This window comes from Melospiza georgiana, chromosome 9 (assembly GCF_028018845.1).
Source record: "Melospiza georgiana isolate bMelGeo1 chromosome 9, bMelGeo1.pri, whole genome shotgun sequence".
Taxonomy (NCBI): domain Eukaryota; kingdom Metazoa; phylum Chordata; class Aves; order Passeriformes; family Passerellidae; genus Melospiza; species Melospiza georgiana.
In genome coordinates, this window is record NC_080438.1 from 2,655,513 (window position 1) to 2,672,802 (window position 17,290).

General features: G+C 47.6%; 1 protein-coding gene across 1 annotated transcript; it reads right to left on the reverse strand.

The window, feature by feature from the left end:
- Positions 1 to 6,259: 6,259 nt before the first annotated feature.
- GORAB (golgin, RAB6 interacting) lies at positions 6,260 to 16,542 on the reverse strand. The gene is made up of 5 exons (XM_058030583.1): positions 16,458 to 16,542; positions 14,956 to 15,313; positions 13,503 to 13,604; positions 11,697 to 11,837; positions 6,260 to 7,856 (listed from the first exon to the last, which is right to left on the reverse strand). The coding sequence occupies exons 1-5, from the start codon at positions 16,519 to 16,521 to the stop codon at positions 7,439 to 7,441; spliced, it is 1,083 nt and encodes a 360-aa protein (XP_057886566.1). The 5' UTR covers positions 16,522 to 16,542; the 3' UTR covers positions 6,260 to 7,438.
- Positions 16,543 to 17,290: the final 748 nt, after the last annotated feature.

The window sequence follows — 17,290 nt, forward strand, 5'->3', positions numbered from 1 at the left end:
CATCATCCCTGAGAGACTCATAGGGGGACTGTCACTGACAGTACCAGATACTGTCCAGGAGTGGAGCCTGCCTGCTTGGCAGTGCTGCTTTCCTGCAGAGCTGGTTAATGTCAGTGAGACTGATGAACACTCCACAGTAGTTAAGGGATGCAGTGGGATGTCATGGAGAAAAGTCCACTGCTAAATATTTTGATTTGAGGAATGAAGAAAAGAAAACAACTGGCATTTTAGCAGATGGGGGGAAAAAGAGATCTGGAAGCAAGAAGAAAATCCTGCAGAGAACGAGGCATGACTTTTTAAAACAGCTGCAGGATGTTCTTCTTGGAGGCTCAGAGAAGCACGTTAGCAAAACCCTGGAATGGACCTGGTTCTTCATGAGCACATCCTCACGCCAAAGAGAATCATCTTCTCCACGGAGCAAACCACCAAAATGTGGGAGCAGCTGCAGCTCACACGACAGCCAAGCCAGAGAGACAACTTCTAGGAGACCATCAGCACCACAGACAATGAAAAATGCACCCTCAGCAACCAGAGTCATCACCTAAACAGCTACAGAACTATTTAGGACGTGATGCAGGTTTGGGGTGATGCTCAGAAACCTACTCCAGATGCAAACTGGGAAACTTTGAAGAAAATGATGTCTGAATTGGATTAACCCCTCCTTGGGACAGGGACAGTGTCTGTCTACAATGGAATGGGGAAAGTGAGTTAAGCCTGCAAAGGCAGAGCTGTACCCAGCTCATGTTCCCAAGGCAGTGAGTGTACTCAGCAGAGATGTTGGCTCTGCCAGGGGTTTGTTACCCAAGCTAACAATCCAGGGGACAGCCACTTTGGGACTCTTAAATGCAGCCCACAAACACCTCTAGAGAGGTATCCCTGATGGGCTGATGGCTCATGACCTCCTAGGGCAGTGAAGTACAAAGGGCTTCCCTCCCACATGGAAAAAGGAAGGGAGCAAAGTAACACAGCTTGCTGAGACAACATCTGCAGGATACCAGCTCCTACCTGTGAAGGAGCCACGACAGCAGGGAGTTGCTGGTACCTGTTGCCTAGGAATGACTCCCAGAGCTCTCCATCCCTTCACTTCTCCAGGGGATTCAGTGGTCCACATGGAGGCAGTGGCCAAGAAGGTCAGCTGCTATTTAGCTGCCTAGCAATGACTCCCAGGGCTCTCCATCCTTTCATTTCTCCAGGGGACTCAGTGGTCCTGGGGAAGCAGTGGCCAAGAAGGTCAGCTGCCCTTTAGCTGCATGGAAGCTCCTGTTTGTGTTGTTTCTGGATTTAGGGGTGCAGAGCAGCCACAGCCTCACTCAGTATCCATCACCAGCCAGGCACCACTAGGAGAGCCACTCCATAGTTCATGGAGTGACCCTGAGCTTTGCTCTACTCCTCCTTTAGTGGCTCCATGAAGGAGGAAGCTGTGGAGGTGAAATAACTCAGTGGGGTCTCCTTCAGGACACTTAGGGACTAATGCAGGAGCAACACAAGGTCAGCAATTGTGCATTTAGAGTTGCTCCTGCTGCATCTCTTTGTCTGCAGCTGTTCCATTACAAACCCGGCACAGTATTTGAGGGCTCCCAAGGCACAGCAAGTTCAGAGCAATGCTTCCCCAGGCTGAGATTTGGGGCTCAGTTTGGCCCTGCATAACCAGGAAACACCAGCAAAACAGAACAAAGACCAATTGCTGCAGAGAAAAATGTCAGGCAGACATTTGAAGGGTGGGATTCAGCCCTGGTAACATGGACATGAGAGGATCACATCAATTAATCACGCTCAGATACATCACCAGCCCTTACCAACTGCTAGAGTAAAGAAACCTTGTCTGGCAAAGTTAAAAAGGCCCATCACTCAGGGATTTATTTGTGACTCATGTTTCACTTTTATTACCCACAAGGCTTTTTTTTGGGGGGGGGTGTTTTTGTCTTACTTGGCTCCAGCCCTTGCAAGCTGACTGAGGGAGGGCCTATGCATGGTCTGGGTGAAGTGACACTGTTCCTTCATTCTGCCACATCCTCCCCAGTTCTGAGCAATGTAAGAGACTGAAGGGATGTCCCCAACACTGCTGCTTTCCCTTGGGATGGTTTTTATCCACCTCACTGGCATCACAAATCCTGCAATGGGTTTCATTCTTTGCTGTGAGGAACCTCCAAGCTTTTCTCTTGTTGCCTGCAGAGATGGATCCCAAGGCTCCACCAAAGCACTGGGCTCAACTGGGTACAGGGCAACCCATCCCATCCCAAATTTCCATCAGTCTCCAGAAAACAGCACAGGGCAGAGCCAAGGAAAAGGCTCCTGGGAAAGGAGTCATGTGTGCTTTCCAGTCCCAGATATCACATTCCTGCCCTCCTGTCACCACCCAGCACTGCCTATTCAATAGGACACCATTCCCAGCCCCTGAAGGATGGTGTGGCTTGGAGTGCTGGGACTCTTGAATCCCTGCCACTCATAAGAAGTTGTTTTACTTTCTTGCCTAAGAGCAATTTCTCCCAGTTCTCCCCTCCTGCACTCATGTGCCAGGTGTGAAAACCAGCTCAGACATCAAAACCCACTGCTCAGCACTGGCAGCATGGAAAAATAAAATCACTGCCTGATCAGCCAAACAAGCAGGTGGGAGTGGTAAGGACAGAGGCAGGAGAGACAAGGTACTAAACCTGCCCAGTGCTCCCAAGTGCCTCGTTAGACTGATTTATGTTTAGCTAATTGAGAAAATGACCCTAACTACACAATCCAGGCCCTAATTCAGAAAGGCCCAGGCTTTTTAGTGTCTCTACCTGAGCCTTAAGAGGCATGATTTAAACCCTGTAGCTAACAGGCTGCCAAAGGCAGGGATTTGAAGGATCTGATGTCCTATCATGCCGAGGGGGTGAGGCTTGGCTCGTTTCTCTTGTTACTTGGTCTTTCCCCACTGAAGTCCAAGTTCTCTGCTGGGACATAAATCAGGGAAACCATGAAGGAAACCATGAAGGAAACCAGTCTTGTGCCCCATCAAAGCAGCCAGCACTGGCCTTAATGGGACCATGCAGACCAGCCTGAACAGGGCACTTAACAAGCATGTGGTTTCTATAATACCAACCCACATCCCTGCACCCTGTTTGCACTGCCACTGGCAAAGCCCTTTGTCCATTACATGCCCCACCTGCTGATATCCATGGGATTAGGAAAGGGATTGTGATATAACACCATATAAATGCTGAACATAGCATTTCTGGGATGGAGCAGGCCTGCAGAAAAATTTTAGAGCTCTCTCAGCAACTGCATGAAGCCTTGTACACAGCAGGAGCACAGGTAGCCAAGACACTGTGACACAGAACCTTGGTCCAGGACATGCAGATGCTCCAAGATCCCACACAAGGTGCAGCTGGTGAAATTCCAGGCCTCAGGTGTGGGTGTTTAATCCAAACTTGAACCTTGACAGAAGGGAGTTAGGAACAGTAAATGCTGAGGTCCTACTGTCCTAAGCAGAAAATACAGACTAGACAGGGAAGGGAAGGGAAGGGAAGGGAAGGGAAGGGAAGGGAAGGGAAGGGAAGGAAGGGAAGGGAAGGGAAGGGAAGGGAAGGGAAGGGAAGGGAAGGGAAGGGAAGGGAAGGGAAGGGAAGGGAAGGGAAGGGAAGGGAAGGGAAGGGAAGGGAAGGGAAGGGAAGGGAAGGGAAGGGAAGGGAAGGGAAGGGAAGGGAAGGGAAGGGAAGGGAAGGGAAGGGAAGGGAAGAGAAGAGAAGAGAAGAGAAGAGAAGAGAAGAGAAGAGAAGAGAAGAGAAGAGAAGAGAAGAGAAGAGAAGAGAAGAGAAGAGAAGAGAAGAGAAGAGAAGAGAAGAGAAGAGAAGAGAAGAGAAGAGAAGAGAAGAGAAGAGAAGAGAAGAGAAGAGAAGAGAAGAGAAGAGAAGAGAAGAGAAGAGAAGAGAAGAGAAGAGAAGAGAAGAGAAGAGAAGAGAAGAGAGAAGGAAATCAACAGTGCTCTGCCCCTTTCTTGGGCTCCAGAACTTCCCCAGAGGTTAAGCTGCCATGAGCATCCCCCTCTAGCATGTTCCTAATGCAGCTGATCAGGTAACAGAGTACCCCCAACCTTTAGGCCAGCCTCTGCATTTCTCTCTTACTAGTTTTTCCTCATTCAGTTCAGATGGGATTCAGGCCCAAAGGAAGACTCCACTGCATCACAGTGAGTCTTATTAGGAAGAAAAATGGCTGATGGAGAACCTGAGTCCCTCCCCAGAAAGCTCCCCTATGCTCAAAGCTCTGGGGAGCCCAGCTTCATCTGGCTGGACACACAATCAGATTGGGGCTTGTCCAAGTGTTTTACACCATGCTCTACACATCCATGGGAAGCCCAGGCTGAGTCATGACCATCTGTGCTCATTTAAACATTTCTTGACAGAGGAGGGAGTGCTAATCCTGACATCCTGGCCAAAATGCAACATGGATAATTATACTGTGCTTTGTAACTTTCTCAGTGGTGAACATTGGTGTTTCCCAGTCCTTCCCATGATGGCAATGTGGTGATCCAACACAGGAACGGCCACGTTGCCAGAGCAGAGTGCCCTGTGCCAAGCCCTGCAGTGTTACTGTCAGACATCGCACATCTCCATTTTCCCTGCCATGGGGGTCCAACCCCAGCCCACTTCACACTCAGACTTTCACCTCCACCTGTGCCAGAGGTGCTCACTAAAAACCTGCCCACTCATTCCTGAGCTGTGCTGAGCTTTCCATTCTTCTGAAGAGACACAAAAGTTGACAGCACACCTGCCCTTAGTGCACACCTGGGGCAGCAGGACTAACATTGTGACATCAGCTGCCACAAAGGTAGACATGGATTTGCTTGAAGAGCCTCAATTCCAACAGTTCTTTTTCCTTCAAGGAGAAACAAGTAAAAAAAAAAAAAACAACCCAAAAGCATCTCCTGGCATTTCTGACCAGCACACATGTTGTTACAATTAGGACTGGACTCCTTGGCTCCGGCACAGGGGGAATTTTAAACCGGCACACTGGCACCCATCAAAACATTTGTGAACTTCCAAAGTGGAACTGACACCGTGCTAGTGGTTTATGTCACACGTCAGAGAAAGGCTTCACAGCTGAGATCAAACAAATTAACTCTTCAGCTCCCTGCCCAGCAAGAGCAGCTATTGTTACTCCATGTGGCTGTTCCACGTGGCTCCCAGCCAGTCCACTTCACTTTGCAGGCTCAGAAGTTAGAGACAAAGAGAACTGGCCACAACTTCAACAGAAGACTTGTAAGAAAACAGAAATTGCTGAATTTAACAGCATCTTCCCTCTCAGGCAGAAACAGCACTGTCAGAATGGTATACAAGAATGTTTCAGCCTTTAAGCAGTTTTGTTGCATATAAACTTATTCCCTTTTAGGGAACTCATAACCTTAAGCAGTTGTCGACAGTCTTTGGACCTGGAATTTTTTGGAACACCATTTTCAGAGTTCAAAAAATAATCTTACCTGTGACAACAAGGTGTGGAAATATTCTAACCACAATTTAGCCTACCAGAGAGCCATAAATTATATGCAAAATGGTGTCTGTGTGATTCCTGTAAATACCATTTGCAATTCAACTCTTCTGTCAGAAGCTTTTCTGTGTGTCCCTGATGAGCTGAACACAACTGTAATGAGGAACAGACCTATCCTCCAGGCCTTTGAATCTCTTGAGGAACAACTGGGGACAGCTGCAGAGGATGGAAAAGGAATGGTACAATTAAATTATTGCTGCACTTACTGGTATCCCATTCTGAAAACCAGCAGCAGGTCGCTACAAGGTGTCCTGCAACAGCAGACACAGCAAAGGAAGTAATTTTAAATTTTTTCACAATACCATCAAATCTCTGCTTTTAGGTCAGGTTTTCCAGCAAAATCACAGGCAATGCAGTGTACCAGCAACAGAGCAATGCTTCATATGTGTTTCTAATACCACTTTGGAGTTAGATTCTAACTCCACTTAGCCCAAATTATGAGTGGCTGCTGTAGGAGACGTATTTATCCCACTTTCTCCTGTGTATGGAAGGCACCAGGAGAGATTTTCCACCGTTGCCCTGAGCCAGTTGGTTGAAAAGATTCCTGCCAAGCTGTATCCTGCCATGTCTTCACTTCATGCATTTCCATATTTTGGAGCAGCCTTTTTTGAGGTTTTATTTTCGCCCAGCGCAAAGTTGCCAAAGGACGGATCTGATTCTACCATTTATCATCTCCTGTGGAAAATCAGGCTTGGATCCCTGTATTAGGCTCAGATATCACAGCTGAAAGTAAACACACTGCACACAAGATGCACTGATTTATTAATAGGATAAAACTGAAATGTAGTGACATGTTTTTCCACTGTTCAAGCCACAGAGACAATCACTGTCCCATTTATAGACTCGGCGGTGTCATTCAGCAGCTCATTCATAAACTCACACCCAGCACATTCAGGTATTCCAGGAACCATTCCCACACTTCCCTGGTATCCAGAGGTTAACTGTGAGTGCAGAGTTTGCAGCTGCAATCAGTCTATGGGAGATTTTCTTATGTTCTCTTTTAATTCCTGAGGCTTTCTCCACCTGGAATAGCTTTTTAAAGCCTTTCAAGAGCAATACAGCAAATCAGCTGAACTTCTTTGGGGTACTAACCTGCTCTTCAGGCAGGAAAATGTATTAAATGTTCTACAAAAATAGGTTTATTTCCAATATAGTGTGGGGATTATTCATTACAAAATGAATTATTGGCTAATTATTGGCACTTTGAGGCAACTACAACAGAGAAAAATCTCTGCAACGGAACAGCTTTAAATGTAACACACTCTTTTGTGTGTTTCTACTCCTACATTCTGCAATGTCTTAAACTGTAACCCATCCTTTCTGTTAAGCCCTTGCAGCTGTGATTTCACAGCTAATAGTGTTATCAATGTACAGCTTCATGATTCAGCACTGTCTGAAAGGAAGTGATAAATATGAGGTATTACAACTGCCTCAATATGCAAATTTCCCTTAAATCAGGAAAGAGTAACCCCTAGGAAGGCAATTAATGTAAGCACTTGGGTTTGACAGCAGGAGAAAGCGTTGGAAACTAATCCCTTATGGATACAGAGGAAGACAAACATCCTATTGCAGTTGTCAGAATGTGTTCTGAAGGAAACCCAGGTATCTTTCTCTTGCTCAGAACAGGCATCCTGGAGTATCAAAAAGCTGAAAACCTTTGGACAAACCCTACTGTTCACTTCCAAGTGTCCTGATTCAGGAAGGCACAAAAGCCCATGAAGAGCTGGGCAGCAGAACATGAACATACACCAGAATGATGATACATGATGAACCCCAAATGGGTCTCGTGGCAAGAAAAGAGCCTTTAAAATTTGGAAACAATAAAAAGAGGAATGAAGTGCATTGCTGAAGCCCAGATACAACACACAGCCATAAGCCTGCAGAGCACCTCATCCACAGCCACTGGCTTATCTGCACCCAGCAGTCATGTGGCAGAACAAGCTGGGGAGTTTCCTGAAGTCACATTTACTGCCTGAGTTTGGCTGTCCATGCTGGAGAGGGATTTGGTCCTGGGGTTTTGAGATTGTTCAGAAACTGCAGGAGAAGCAGCAGCAGCAGCATGGTCAGCCTGCTGGCTCTCCTGCCCCCTGGATTGTCTCCCTGCTTCTGCCTCCTGCTGCTGCAGCAGCATCTGTTCCACCTCAATCTCCAGCTCCAGGTTCTCCTCATCTGCCTGCACGTCCAGCTGCTGCATCAGCTCCTGCAGCTTCCTGGCCTTGCGCAGCTCGTTCTGCTGGATGATGGTGCACAGGTGCTCTGCCAGGTGCTCCTTCAGCTCTGTCTTGTGCTGCAGCTCCAGCTTGGCCGCCACGTACTCGGACTCGGCCTTGTCGTAGCGCTTCCTGCAAGAGCGGCACGTTTCTGGAGGGGTCATTCCAACTGCACCTCACACTGGGACACAGCAGCAGCATTTCTGGAGGGGTCATTCCAACTGCACCTCATACTCTGGCACAGGAGCAGCATTTCTGGAGGGTTCATTCTCACTGCACCTCACACTCTGACACACACAGCAGCATTTCTGGAGGGTTCATTCTCACTGGAGGGTTCATTCTCACTGCACCTCACACTGACACAGGAGCAGCATTTCTGGAGGGTTCATCCTCACTGCACCTCACACTGTGACACAGGAGCAGCATTTCTGGAGGGTTCATCCTCACTGCACCTCACACTGTGACACAGGAGCAGCATTTCTGGAGGGTTCATCCTCACTGCACCTCACACTGTGACACAGGAGCAGCATTTCTGGAGGGTTCATTCTCACTGCACCTCACACTGTGACACACACAGCAGCATTTCTGGAGGGTTCATTCTCACTGCACCTCACACTGTGACACACACAGCAGCATTTCTGGAGGGTTCATTCTCACTGCACCTCACACTCTGGCACAGGAGCAGCATTTCTGGAGGGTCAATTCTCACTGCACCTCACACTGACACAGGAGCAGCATTTCTGGAGGGTTCATTCTCACTGCACCTCACACTCTGACACACAGAGCAGCATTTCTGGAGGGGTCATTCTCACTGGAGGATTCATTCTCACTGCACCTCACACACTGACACACACAGCAGCATTTCTGGAGGGTTCATTCTCACTGCACCTCACACTGTGACACACACAGCAGCATTTCTGGAGGGTTCATTCCAACTGCACCTCACACTCTGACACAGCAGCAGCATTTCTGGAGGGTTCATTCTCACTGCACCTCACACTGTGACACACAGAGCAGCATTTCTGGAGGGTTCATTCCAACTGCACCTCACACTCTGACACAGCAGCAGCATTTCTGGAGGGTTCATTCTCACTGCACCTCACACACTGACACAGCAGCAGCATTTCTGGAGGGGTCATTCTCACTGGAGGGTTCATTCTCACTGCACCTCACACTGACACAGCAGCAGCATTTCTGGAGGGTTCATTCTCACTGCACCTCACACTCTGACACAGCAGCATTTCTGGAGGGTTCATTCTCACTGCACCTCACACTCTGACACAGCAGCATTTCTGGAGGGTTCATTCTCACTGAAGGGTTCATTCTCACTGCACCTCACTCTGACACACACAGCAGCATTTCTGGAGGGTTCATTCTCACTGCACCTCACACTCTCACACACACAGCAGCATTTCTGGAGGGTTCATTCTCACTGGAGGGTTCATTCTCACTGCATCTCACACTGTGACACACACACAGCAGCATCTCTGGAGGGTTCATTCTCATTGCACCTCACACTGTGACACACACAGCAGCATTTCTGGAGGGTTCATTCTCACTGGAGGACTCATTCTCACTGCACCTCACACTCTGACAGAGGCACAGGTACTTTGAGAAGCCCTGGAATGCAACGTGCTGTGCAATGCATTGTGCCAGCTGTTTGTGACATGCTGCCACATTAGCAAGAGGGAAGAAAATAAGAATGAGTTGATCAAAACTTCTCTGGGCAATGAGGGCTCTGTTGTGTGTTCCCAGAGTTAACTTGCTCAGGTTGCATCTCCAGCACCCATTTTTACTGCTGTTTGAAGAGATGCATCACTGGCAGCAGAAAGAACCCACCAGAAATGGCAGTGTTTTCACACTTCTAATGAACTGAAACACCCCAGAGCAGTTGGGTGTTTTTCTAACCCAACCACCCCTACAGATACAGATGCTCCATGGAGCACGTTGACATTTGGATCATGTGCTTTTCTGGCCACCCATAGCCATGTTCAGAAAATCAGGGGCAGCACAGACTGACACAGCATGTGACATCAACACAGATGTAGAATTTTACTGCAAGCATCTGTCCTGACACTCACCTCCTGCCAATTTGCACTCCCTGTCATGACAGATTCAGCAAGAAGGGAATATTTGAAGTATTTATTGAGTTAACAGAGAATTTCTAGCACTTTAATGGCTGGTGTCCACATTAATGATGCATCTTTCACTACATCAGTGAACCTGTGTATTAATTCTAATTAAAAGATAGATGCAATTTTGCTCATCAGGGAAGGGAGCACACAAAGGCCTTTGCAGCCTCACAGAACACTCACAAAACTAGTATTAGTAAGGTGGTTGAATAAAGAATCCAGCTCTTTTATAAGATCAGATTCCAGTATCTGCTTAAACAAAGCAGCAGAAAGATGGGAGAGGTCCTTCACTTAGTGACACAGAAATAAATAAGATACAGAAAAGCCTTCCCAAGTATCTTCTTTTATATAATAACTTTTACCCAGCTGTAAAGGCAATGCCTGCAGTGGACAGAAGATGCCCACTTATGTTTTCCCCTCAAGAAAGTCAAGATTTCTCTGGGTCAGATCCCTGAAGTGGCAAAACCAATGCTATGCTGGAAACATCTGCACTGATAAACCTCTGGGCTGAATTCCCATCTATTAGTCACATTGTATTTCCAAAAATTCTATTCCACAGCAATTGTTAAATGCTGCTAACTAGGTATGTGCTCAAGACTATTTAATATTACACTTTTTAATGCACTGAAGTGCTTTGTGTTTTATCCTTAGACCAAAAGGCAAATAATAATAAGAAGCTGCTTTAAAAGACTCCATTTAAAAGTAAATTGGCTTTGGCTCATAAGAACTACAACACTGGAAGTATTTACCTCACATTGGCAAAAGGAGATGCTAGTAGGACAAATAGGTAAACTTCACCAAAATCTTAATGACTTTCATTAATTTAGTAGGTGTTTTCTTGTTTTCTTGACATTGTCATTAAAAACAGCTTTCCTCGTGTCAAGGGCTGCCTGTGCTCTTTAGCCAGTAAACATTTCAAATAGATATATTATTACAAAACTTGGGTAAGAAGATTTCAGGAGCATTTAATGTTTTTGGAAACCAGATGAAACCTAAAATCCATTGAAATGTTTTTCCTCTTGAGCACGTGAAATTCTGCAATCAGCTACGCTAACTACAGTTAATCTCAGACATTTCAGATTATAATTACACCAAAGACATCTTAATTATTTTAGCTACCACTGCTATTTTTTTTCAAGACTAATTACCAGCTTTATTGGCCTGTGGTCAGGATGGTATGGCAGAAGTCAGAAGGAGAAATGAGCATTTAGCACATTGAATGGTGAACCCAAAACCACGGGTGAACGTTTCTGCTGCACAAACATGCTGCTGTTTATCTACTGATGTTGTGGTTTACCCACAGCTCATGGGGTGCTCCCATTCATTTCTTGCCTTTAAGGAACTCATCACACCCACAGTGATTAAAGGCACATTGTGAAGGGTTAAAAGCTTCCCTCTTCCTTCAATTTTTGGTCCTAGTTTGCAAAAATGCTTCAGCAGGATTATATGTTTTAAGCTTAATTGGTCCCATTGATTCCAGCAGGACCAGAGCTGTCATGAATAAGCAAATTTCCCTGGACAGGATTTTCATTTCAGGACTTTTCAAGAAAAACCTCTTTCCCCTGAGACAAAGCCAACAACCTTGAAACAATAAAGCAGGGCTTTTGCACAACTGCACACTTAAAGCAGGACCTGTGTCTTGTGACAGCAGTCTCCAATCAGAAAACCTGCTTCAGTCCCCAGATTCCAGGGGAAAAATTAGGAAATAAAAAGCATACTTTTACTGCCAGAACTAAAACCCCCCAGACTGTGACTACAGGTTATCACAGTGACAGGACTTCATGAGTGCCCAGTGAGAGGGAGCAGCACTTTGCCCTCCCTCAGGCAGGGCTGCACTCACCGTGCATGGGAGTACTCCAGGCTGGCCTGGTCGATGCGGTTCCTCAGGATGCCGATGTCAGCAGACACCATCTCATCCAGGGCCTGCAGCTCCTTCTGGATCCTCTTCAGCTTCACTGCTTCAGCCTGGGTTCTTTTGGATCTGCAAAAGGAAGATGATTTTTTTTTTTTGTTTTTTTTTTTTTGGCTGTTGTTGTTTTAATTTCCTTTTCAAGCCTCTCTTCTTGACATACTGGGCCCCATTTCACTTGCAGAACAAGTGACCTCTGTAGGACCTATTGAGAAGGTTTCTCCTTTATGGTGCAGGGCTTTTGATCTTTTTTAGCATCCACAGGGATCTAAAATGCCTGCTATTAAAGGAGCAGGGCAAAATTATGTAATGACTATAATCAAAGTGCCTAAAATGGATGGTGTTTCTTCACTGTGGAAACACACAAGAAGCTGCTGTATCTAAGCAGTTCTCAGCGTAAGGAAGCAGGAAATGGCTTGGGGGGAAGTGAGAGGGGGAAGGGTTTTTAGTCCTGCAAATATCCCCTTTCAAAGGAGCCCAGTTAGCAGGGGCCAAAAAGTCACCTAACCTAAGCTTGATTTCCATTTTGTAAAATTATTCCCAAAAGGCCCAGCCAAACCCCAATGAAGTGAATGGAAAGTTTTACATTAAACACAAAGGATTTCAATCAAGCCTTCTGTAACCTTTTTCAACTAGGCCATTCATTCCTAAGTCCTGAAAATGAAATGTTACTGAGGGCAACAAGCTTTGATGGATTTCACTCTCAAGCCAGCCAAGTGACTTTCCACACAAGCTTTTACACCACCTCACTTTGCCATCATTCATCACCACCAGCAAAATGGTGCTTCTCAGCCACTGCTTACACCCAGGGCAGGTCCCTGAGAGCAAGGCTGGGTGTGCAGGCAGGGCCAGCATCTCTCATTTGACCAGCTGGTGCAGGTGGAGGGAAACAGACAGCCTGTGGTATTGCTGGGAGCCTGAGGAAGGTCCTTGAGTGACACAGGTACCTCCTGCTTTGTTTGCAGAACCAAACCTGGTGGCCACACCCATGTTCGATGCCCTGCAGTGACTCAGAATAAAGGTGTTTGTGTTTTATCTCTGCCTGGCAAAGGAAAATGAAATTTTCCTTTGTTCACCTGTGCTACACAAGGGCTCTGATGGGCAGAACATAACACATGCCTGGGAGAGCACTGCAAGCCTGAAAACTTCACATCACTGTCCCTGATCCAGTGTTATCAGCTGTTCCAACATCCTTCCCTACAAACTCTGCCTTCCTTAGACTCTTAAACTACCTCAGTGCCATAAAGTGCCATAAAGCCTGGTCCCCTGAAGAGCAGGAGCTAACCACTGTGAGAATATGTGCAATTTTATAATTTCTAGTCACCCAGTGGTAAAACACTTCTTAAAGCTGGTCATCTCCTTTTTTTAACATTTTCACACACTAATGAGCCAGAAGTCCAAACAGAAACAGCTTCTTCTCACAGGTTACAAATCAAATAAACTTCCCTTACAACCAGCAAAACCAGATCAGGACCAGAGCATGGACAAGCACCTGAGCACCCCAACCTTCCAAACATGACCTCACTAACAAATTTAAGGACTTCAGCTACTCCTCCAGTTGTGTAATCATCTGCACACAGAGCTGCAGCTTGGCAAGTGTGAAAAGCTTAGTGACAGCACTTGCCATCCAAGGGAAATGTCCATCACAGCTGCTCACAGAGCACAGAGGAGAGGAAAAAAGTGAGATTCAATTCAAATATGAAACTGGTTGCAGCTGCAGAGTCAGCCCAGCCCCACCTCTCAGCAATGGCTCTGGCCAGCAGTGCCTTCTTGCGTTTGTTCTTCTCTTCTATCAGCCTCTGCTCCTGCTGCAGGATCTCCCACCGGGACTTCTCCTGCCTGCTCATGGACAAGAACATCAAAATCAACAGAAAGTTCATTTCTCTCCTAGAATGTTAATTTCTCTCCCAGAAAGTTCATTTCTCTCCCAGAAAGCTCATTTCTCTCCCTGCTGCCCACGCTGCAACACAAATATTCACCATCACATATTCTGGAGCAAGCTCTTGAAAAAGTCGAAGGAGCAATAAACAGGTTTTGGTTTCTGAGGAAAGAAGAATCATCAGACCAACAAAGCATTACCAGATCAAATCTGCATAACCAAATAAGTTGCATGGAGCACTTTTCCAGAATTTTTCATGTACAGGATGTGCTTCCCTATCAGGTAGAAGCAGTTTCAAGTTTCTTACTGGGTGCTGTCACCATCTGTTCAGTCTGCCCACACAGCCTCTTTTTTGGAAATGTTTTTTTTCCATAAAAATTCTTAATGTTTCTCAAAATTCTTAATAATTCTAATTCCCATAAAAATTCCCAAAAAAAAGATTCTTTCCCAGGTCTGCTTTACAGTACAGCTCCCAAATAATTAAATGGAAGGAGTAATAATGAAAACAAGCAGCAGAGAAGAACAAGAATTTGCTTTTGCTACCAGTGAAAAACCGATACAGTTTCCATTTTCTAGGCTACATCTCCTCAGAAATAAAACCATCCCAGAGATGGAAGGCCAGGTGTCAGTGAGGGGGCACAACTTGTGGCAGGATTTAGGAGAAACAGAGAACTGTTTGCTGCTTTCCACCTCACCGTGTTCTTCATGCCCTCACTCAAGTAGATTGAACTTAAATTAACAAACATTTCTGCACATCTCTTCAGATTTGTCCTCATCCCCCTATTCCTAAGACCTCACACACAGAAATACTTTTAGTGAAATTTCAATTCAAGCCTCCAGGCTGAGAAGGATCCAGCAGACTCAGGAGGTGACTGCTGCACCTAAAATGCCATTTGCTTCCAGCAGTGTGAAAAAATGCTCAGCTGCTTTCTCCCCAGACAAGCAGTGCCTGTGTTTTTCCCACCACAAGAATGAGAGGAGCAGCCAGTCCTACTGGTGAGGAGCAATGTGAGCTCTCAAGGTGCTGCTGCTGCCCTGGTGCAGGGAGTGCAGGCAGGTGATGATCTCAGCAGCACAACCAGCAGCCTCTCCAGGCCCATCTCTGCTAAAACACAACCTCCTGCATCCTTCTGAGCTTGGCATTTCAGAGAAGCCACTGGTGCTCCTCCACAGAGATGCTGCCGGGTAGAAAATGGAATTGTTTCACCTCCCAGAGCCTTCCTGTCAGACACACAGAAGTTGACTCACAACCAAAGAACGAATCAACAGACAGCAACAAACCCCACCCCACTATTTCACCGACTTACTAACAATTCCACTTTCTTCCTCTCCACGTGGCTGCCGGGCTTTGCAGGGCAGGGCTGGCCGCTGTCCCTGCCATTGCACGGCTCTGCCGCTGTCCCTCCCTCCTGCTGCTGCCGGCTGTCCCTCTGCCTGTCGCCCCCAGGAGCCGCCCCGGGCTGCTGGGGGTCACCGGCTCTGCCTTGTGGAGCAGAGAGCAGCTGCTCCGGGCTGACAGAGGCTGCTCCTCCCTGCAGCCCCAGCCTCTGGCTCTGCTGCTGCTGCTGCAGCGCTTTGTCCCGCTGCAATCGCTGCCGAGTCTTGGGCACGGCCTGGGGGCGAGGCGGCTGCTGCTGCTGCTGGGGGTGGGGTGAGGGCTCGTACAGATCTGTCAGGGTTAAAAACAAATGTCAGTGTGGTGGAAAACGCTAAAATTTTAAAAAGTTTAATAGTTATAAAATGGTTATTAAAATAGTAATAAAATTAGAGTAACAAGAATTTGGACAATTTGGATTAGGGCAATACGAGACAACAGAAACAAAGAGTTACAGTCTGGGTACCTCTTTCTGGGCAAAATAAGCCCCAAAAAGGAGCCACGTTAACAGAGGATTAACCCTTAAAAGCGACAGCCTGTTGCATATTCATGCACCTCATCCATGATGCATAAATTCCATTCAAACACAGGATTCTGTCTGGTCAGTGTCAGCTTCTTCCTCTGAATCCTGACGGTGTCATCCTGCCCGAGTGAGGTGGGAAGAAGTTCATTTCTCCTGATAATGGAGCAATAAATTCTCTTTCTCTGAAAGGTTCAGGTGTCCTGTGGCTGCTATCTCGCTGCAAGTCCTTTCTTTCAAAAAGTATCCTACATAGCACAGTTTGTATTTTAACATTTTGCTATAACCTAAAACTCTATTTACCACAGTACTTAAGAGAATTAATACAGCATCACTTTCTAACACGACACACATAACATTCATTTGAATATTTGCAAAAAGCCAATCATAAAACACGCATTTTTTCACAGTAGAAGGGCTTCAAAGACGGGTTCTACCAGAGCAACCAAAAACCATAATAAGGTGTGGATAGAGGGGCTGAGGGGAGGGATAGAGGTGTAGATGGAGGGGCCAGGCTGAGGGGAGGGTTGGAGGTGGGGATGGAGGGGCTGAGGGGAGGGATAGAGGTGTGATGGAGGGGCTGAGGGAAGGGTTAGAGGTGTGATGGAGGGGCTGAGGGGAGGGATAGAGATGTAGATGGAGAGGCTGAGGGGAGGGTTGGAGGGATGGAGGGGCTGAGGGGAGCACAGAGATGCGGCTGGAGGGGCTGAGGGGAGCACAGAGATGCGGCTGGAGGGGCTGAGGGGAGCACCGAGATGCGGCTGGAGGGGCTGCGGAGATGGGGCGCTGAGGGGCGATGGGAGGCAGGTGCAGCTGCGGGGGCTAACGCCGCGCCGACACCCGGGCTCTTCCTCCGCGCCCCGCTGTCCCCCAGCCCCCGGGCGCTCCCGCCGCGGTGCGGTGCGGTGCGGTGCGTACCTGGGCGCTGCCCCCGCAGCCGCCGCAGCTCCTCCTGCGAGAAGCCGGCCCAGGCCTCGGCCATGGCGCTCCCTCCTCCTCCTCCTCCTCCTCCTCCTGCTCAGGCCCCGCGGCTGCCCCGGCACCGCCGCAACGCCGCCGCAGGCGAACGCCGCGGACAGCCCGGCCTGAGGGGGCCTCGAGGCGCCGCGGCGGCGAGGCGGGGTGGGCAAGATGGCGGCATGAGGGGAGAGAGAGAGAGAGGGAAAAGCTGCCATAGCGGGCACGTCCGCGGCTCCTGAGAACTCAGTGCCCTAAAGAATCACAGAGTCTATTAGCTTGCAAAAGATTTCTGAGCTTATCCAGTCCAGTCTGTGAGGGAGCAGGGCTCAGTGGGTGCCGGCTAATGAGGCTGAAATGGAGAGGGAGAGAAATGCTTTTCGCTCCCTGAAAAAGCAAACAAACTTCAAGGAACAACACGCCTACCCCCATGCAATTTATGATTCGTAATTAAGTAGTTGTAAGCAGGTGAGATCCTGCTCCAGCGTGTCTACTAAGTTACAGTGACAGCACTGAGGAAATCACAGCGTGAGGAAATCAGGGAAGCCCTGGATGGGATTAAAGGGATTTAAAGTTCAAGCAGTTGCAAACCCCTGTGATGGGCAGGGACATCTTCCACTATCCCAGGCTGCTCCAAGCCCTGTCCAAGCTGATCTTGAACATTTCCAGGGATGGGGCAGCAACAGCTTCTCTGGGCAGCCTGTGCCAGTGCTTCACCCCCTCAGAGGGAAGAACTTTGTAATATCTAAACTCAATCTCTCCTCTTTTAGTTTAAAACCATTCCCTCTTGTCCC

Bases quoted from the DNA above. Each gene is read 5' to 3' on its own strand.
- GORAB (XM_058030583.1), bottom strand. From the start codon at position 16,521: ATGGCCGAGGCCTGGGCCGGCTTCTCGCAGGAGGAGCTGCGGCGGCTG. The intron at 13,605-14,955 runs GTTAGTAAGTCG...GTCCATGAGCAG, and splicing joins GAGAGGAAGAAAGTGGAATT to GCAGGAGAAGTCCCGGTGGG. The intron at 7,857-11,696 runs GTGAGTGCAGCC...CCGCTCTTGCAG, and splicing joins CTGGAGTACTCCCATGCACG to GAAGCGCTACGACAAGGCCG.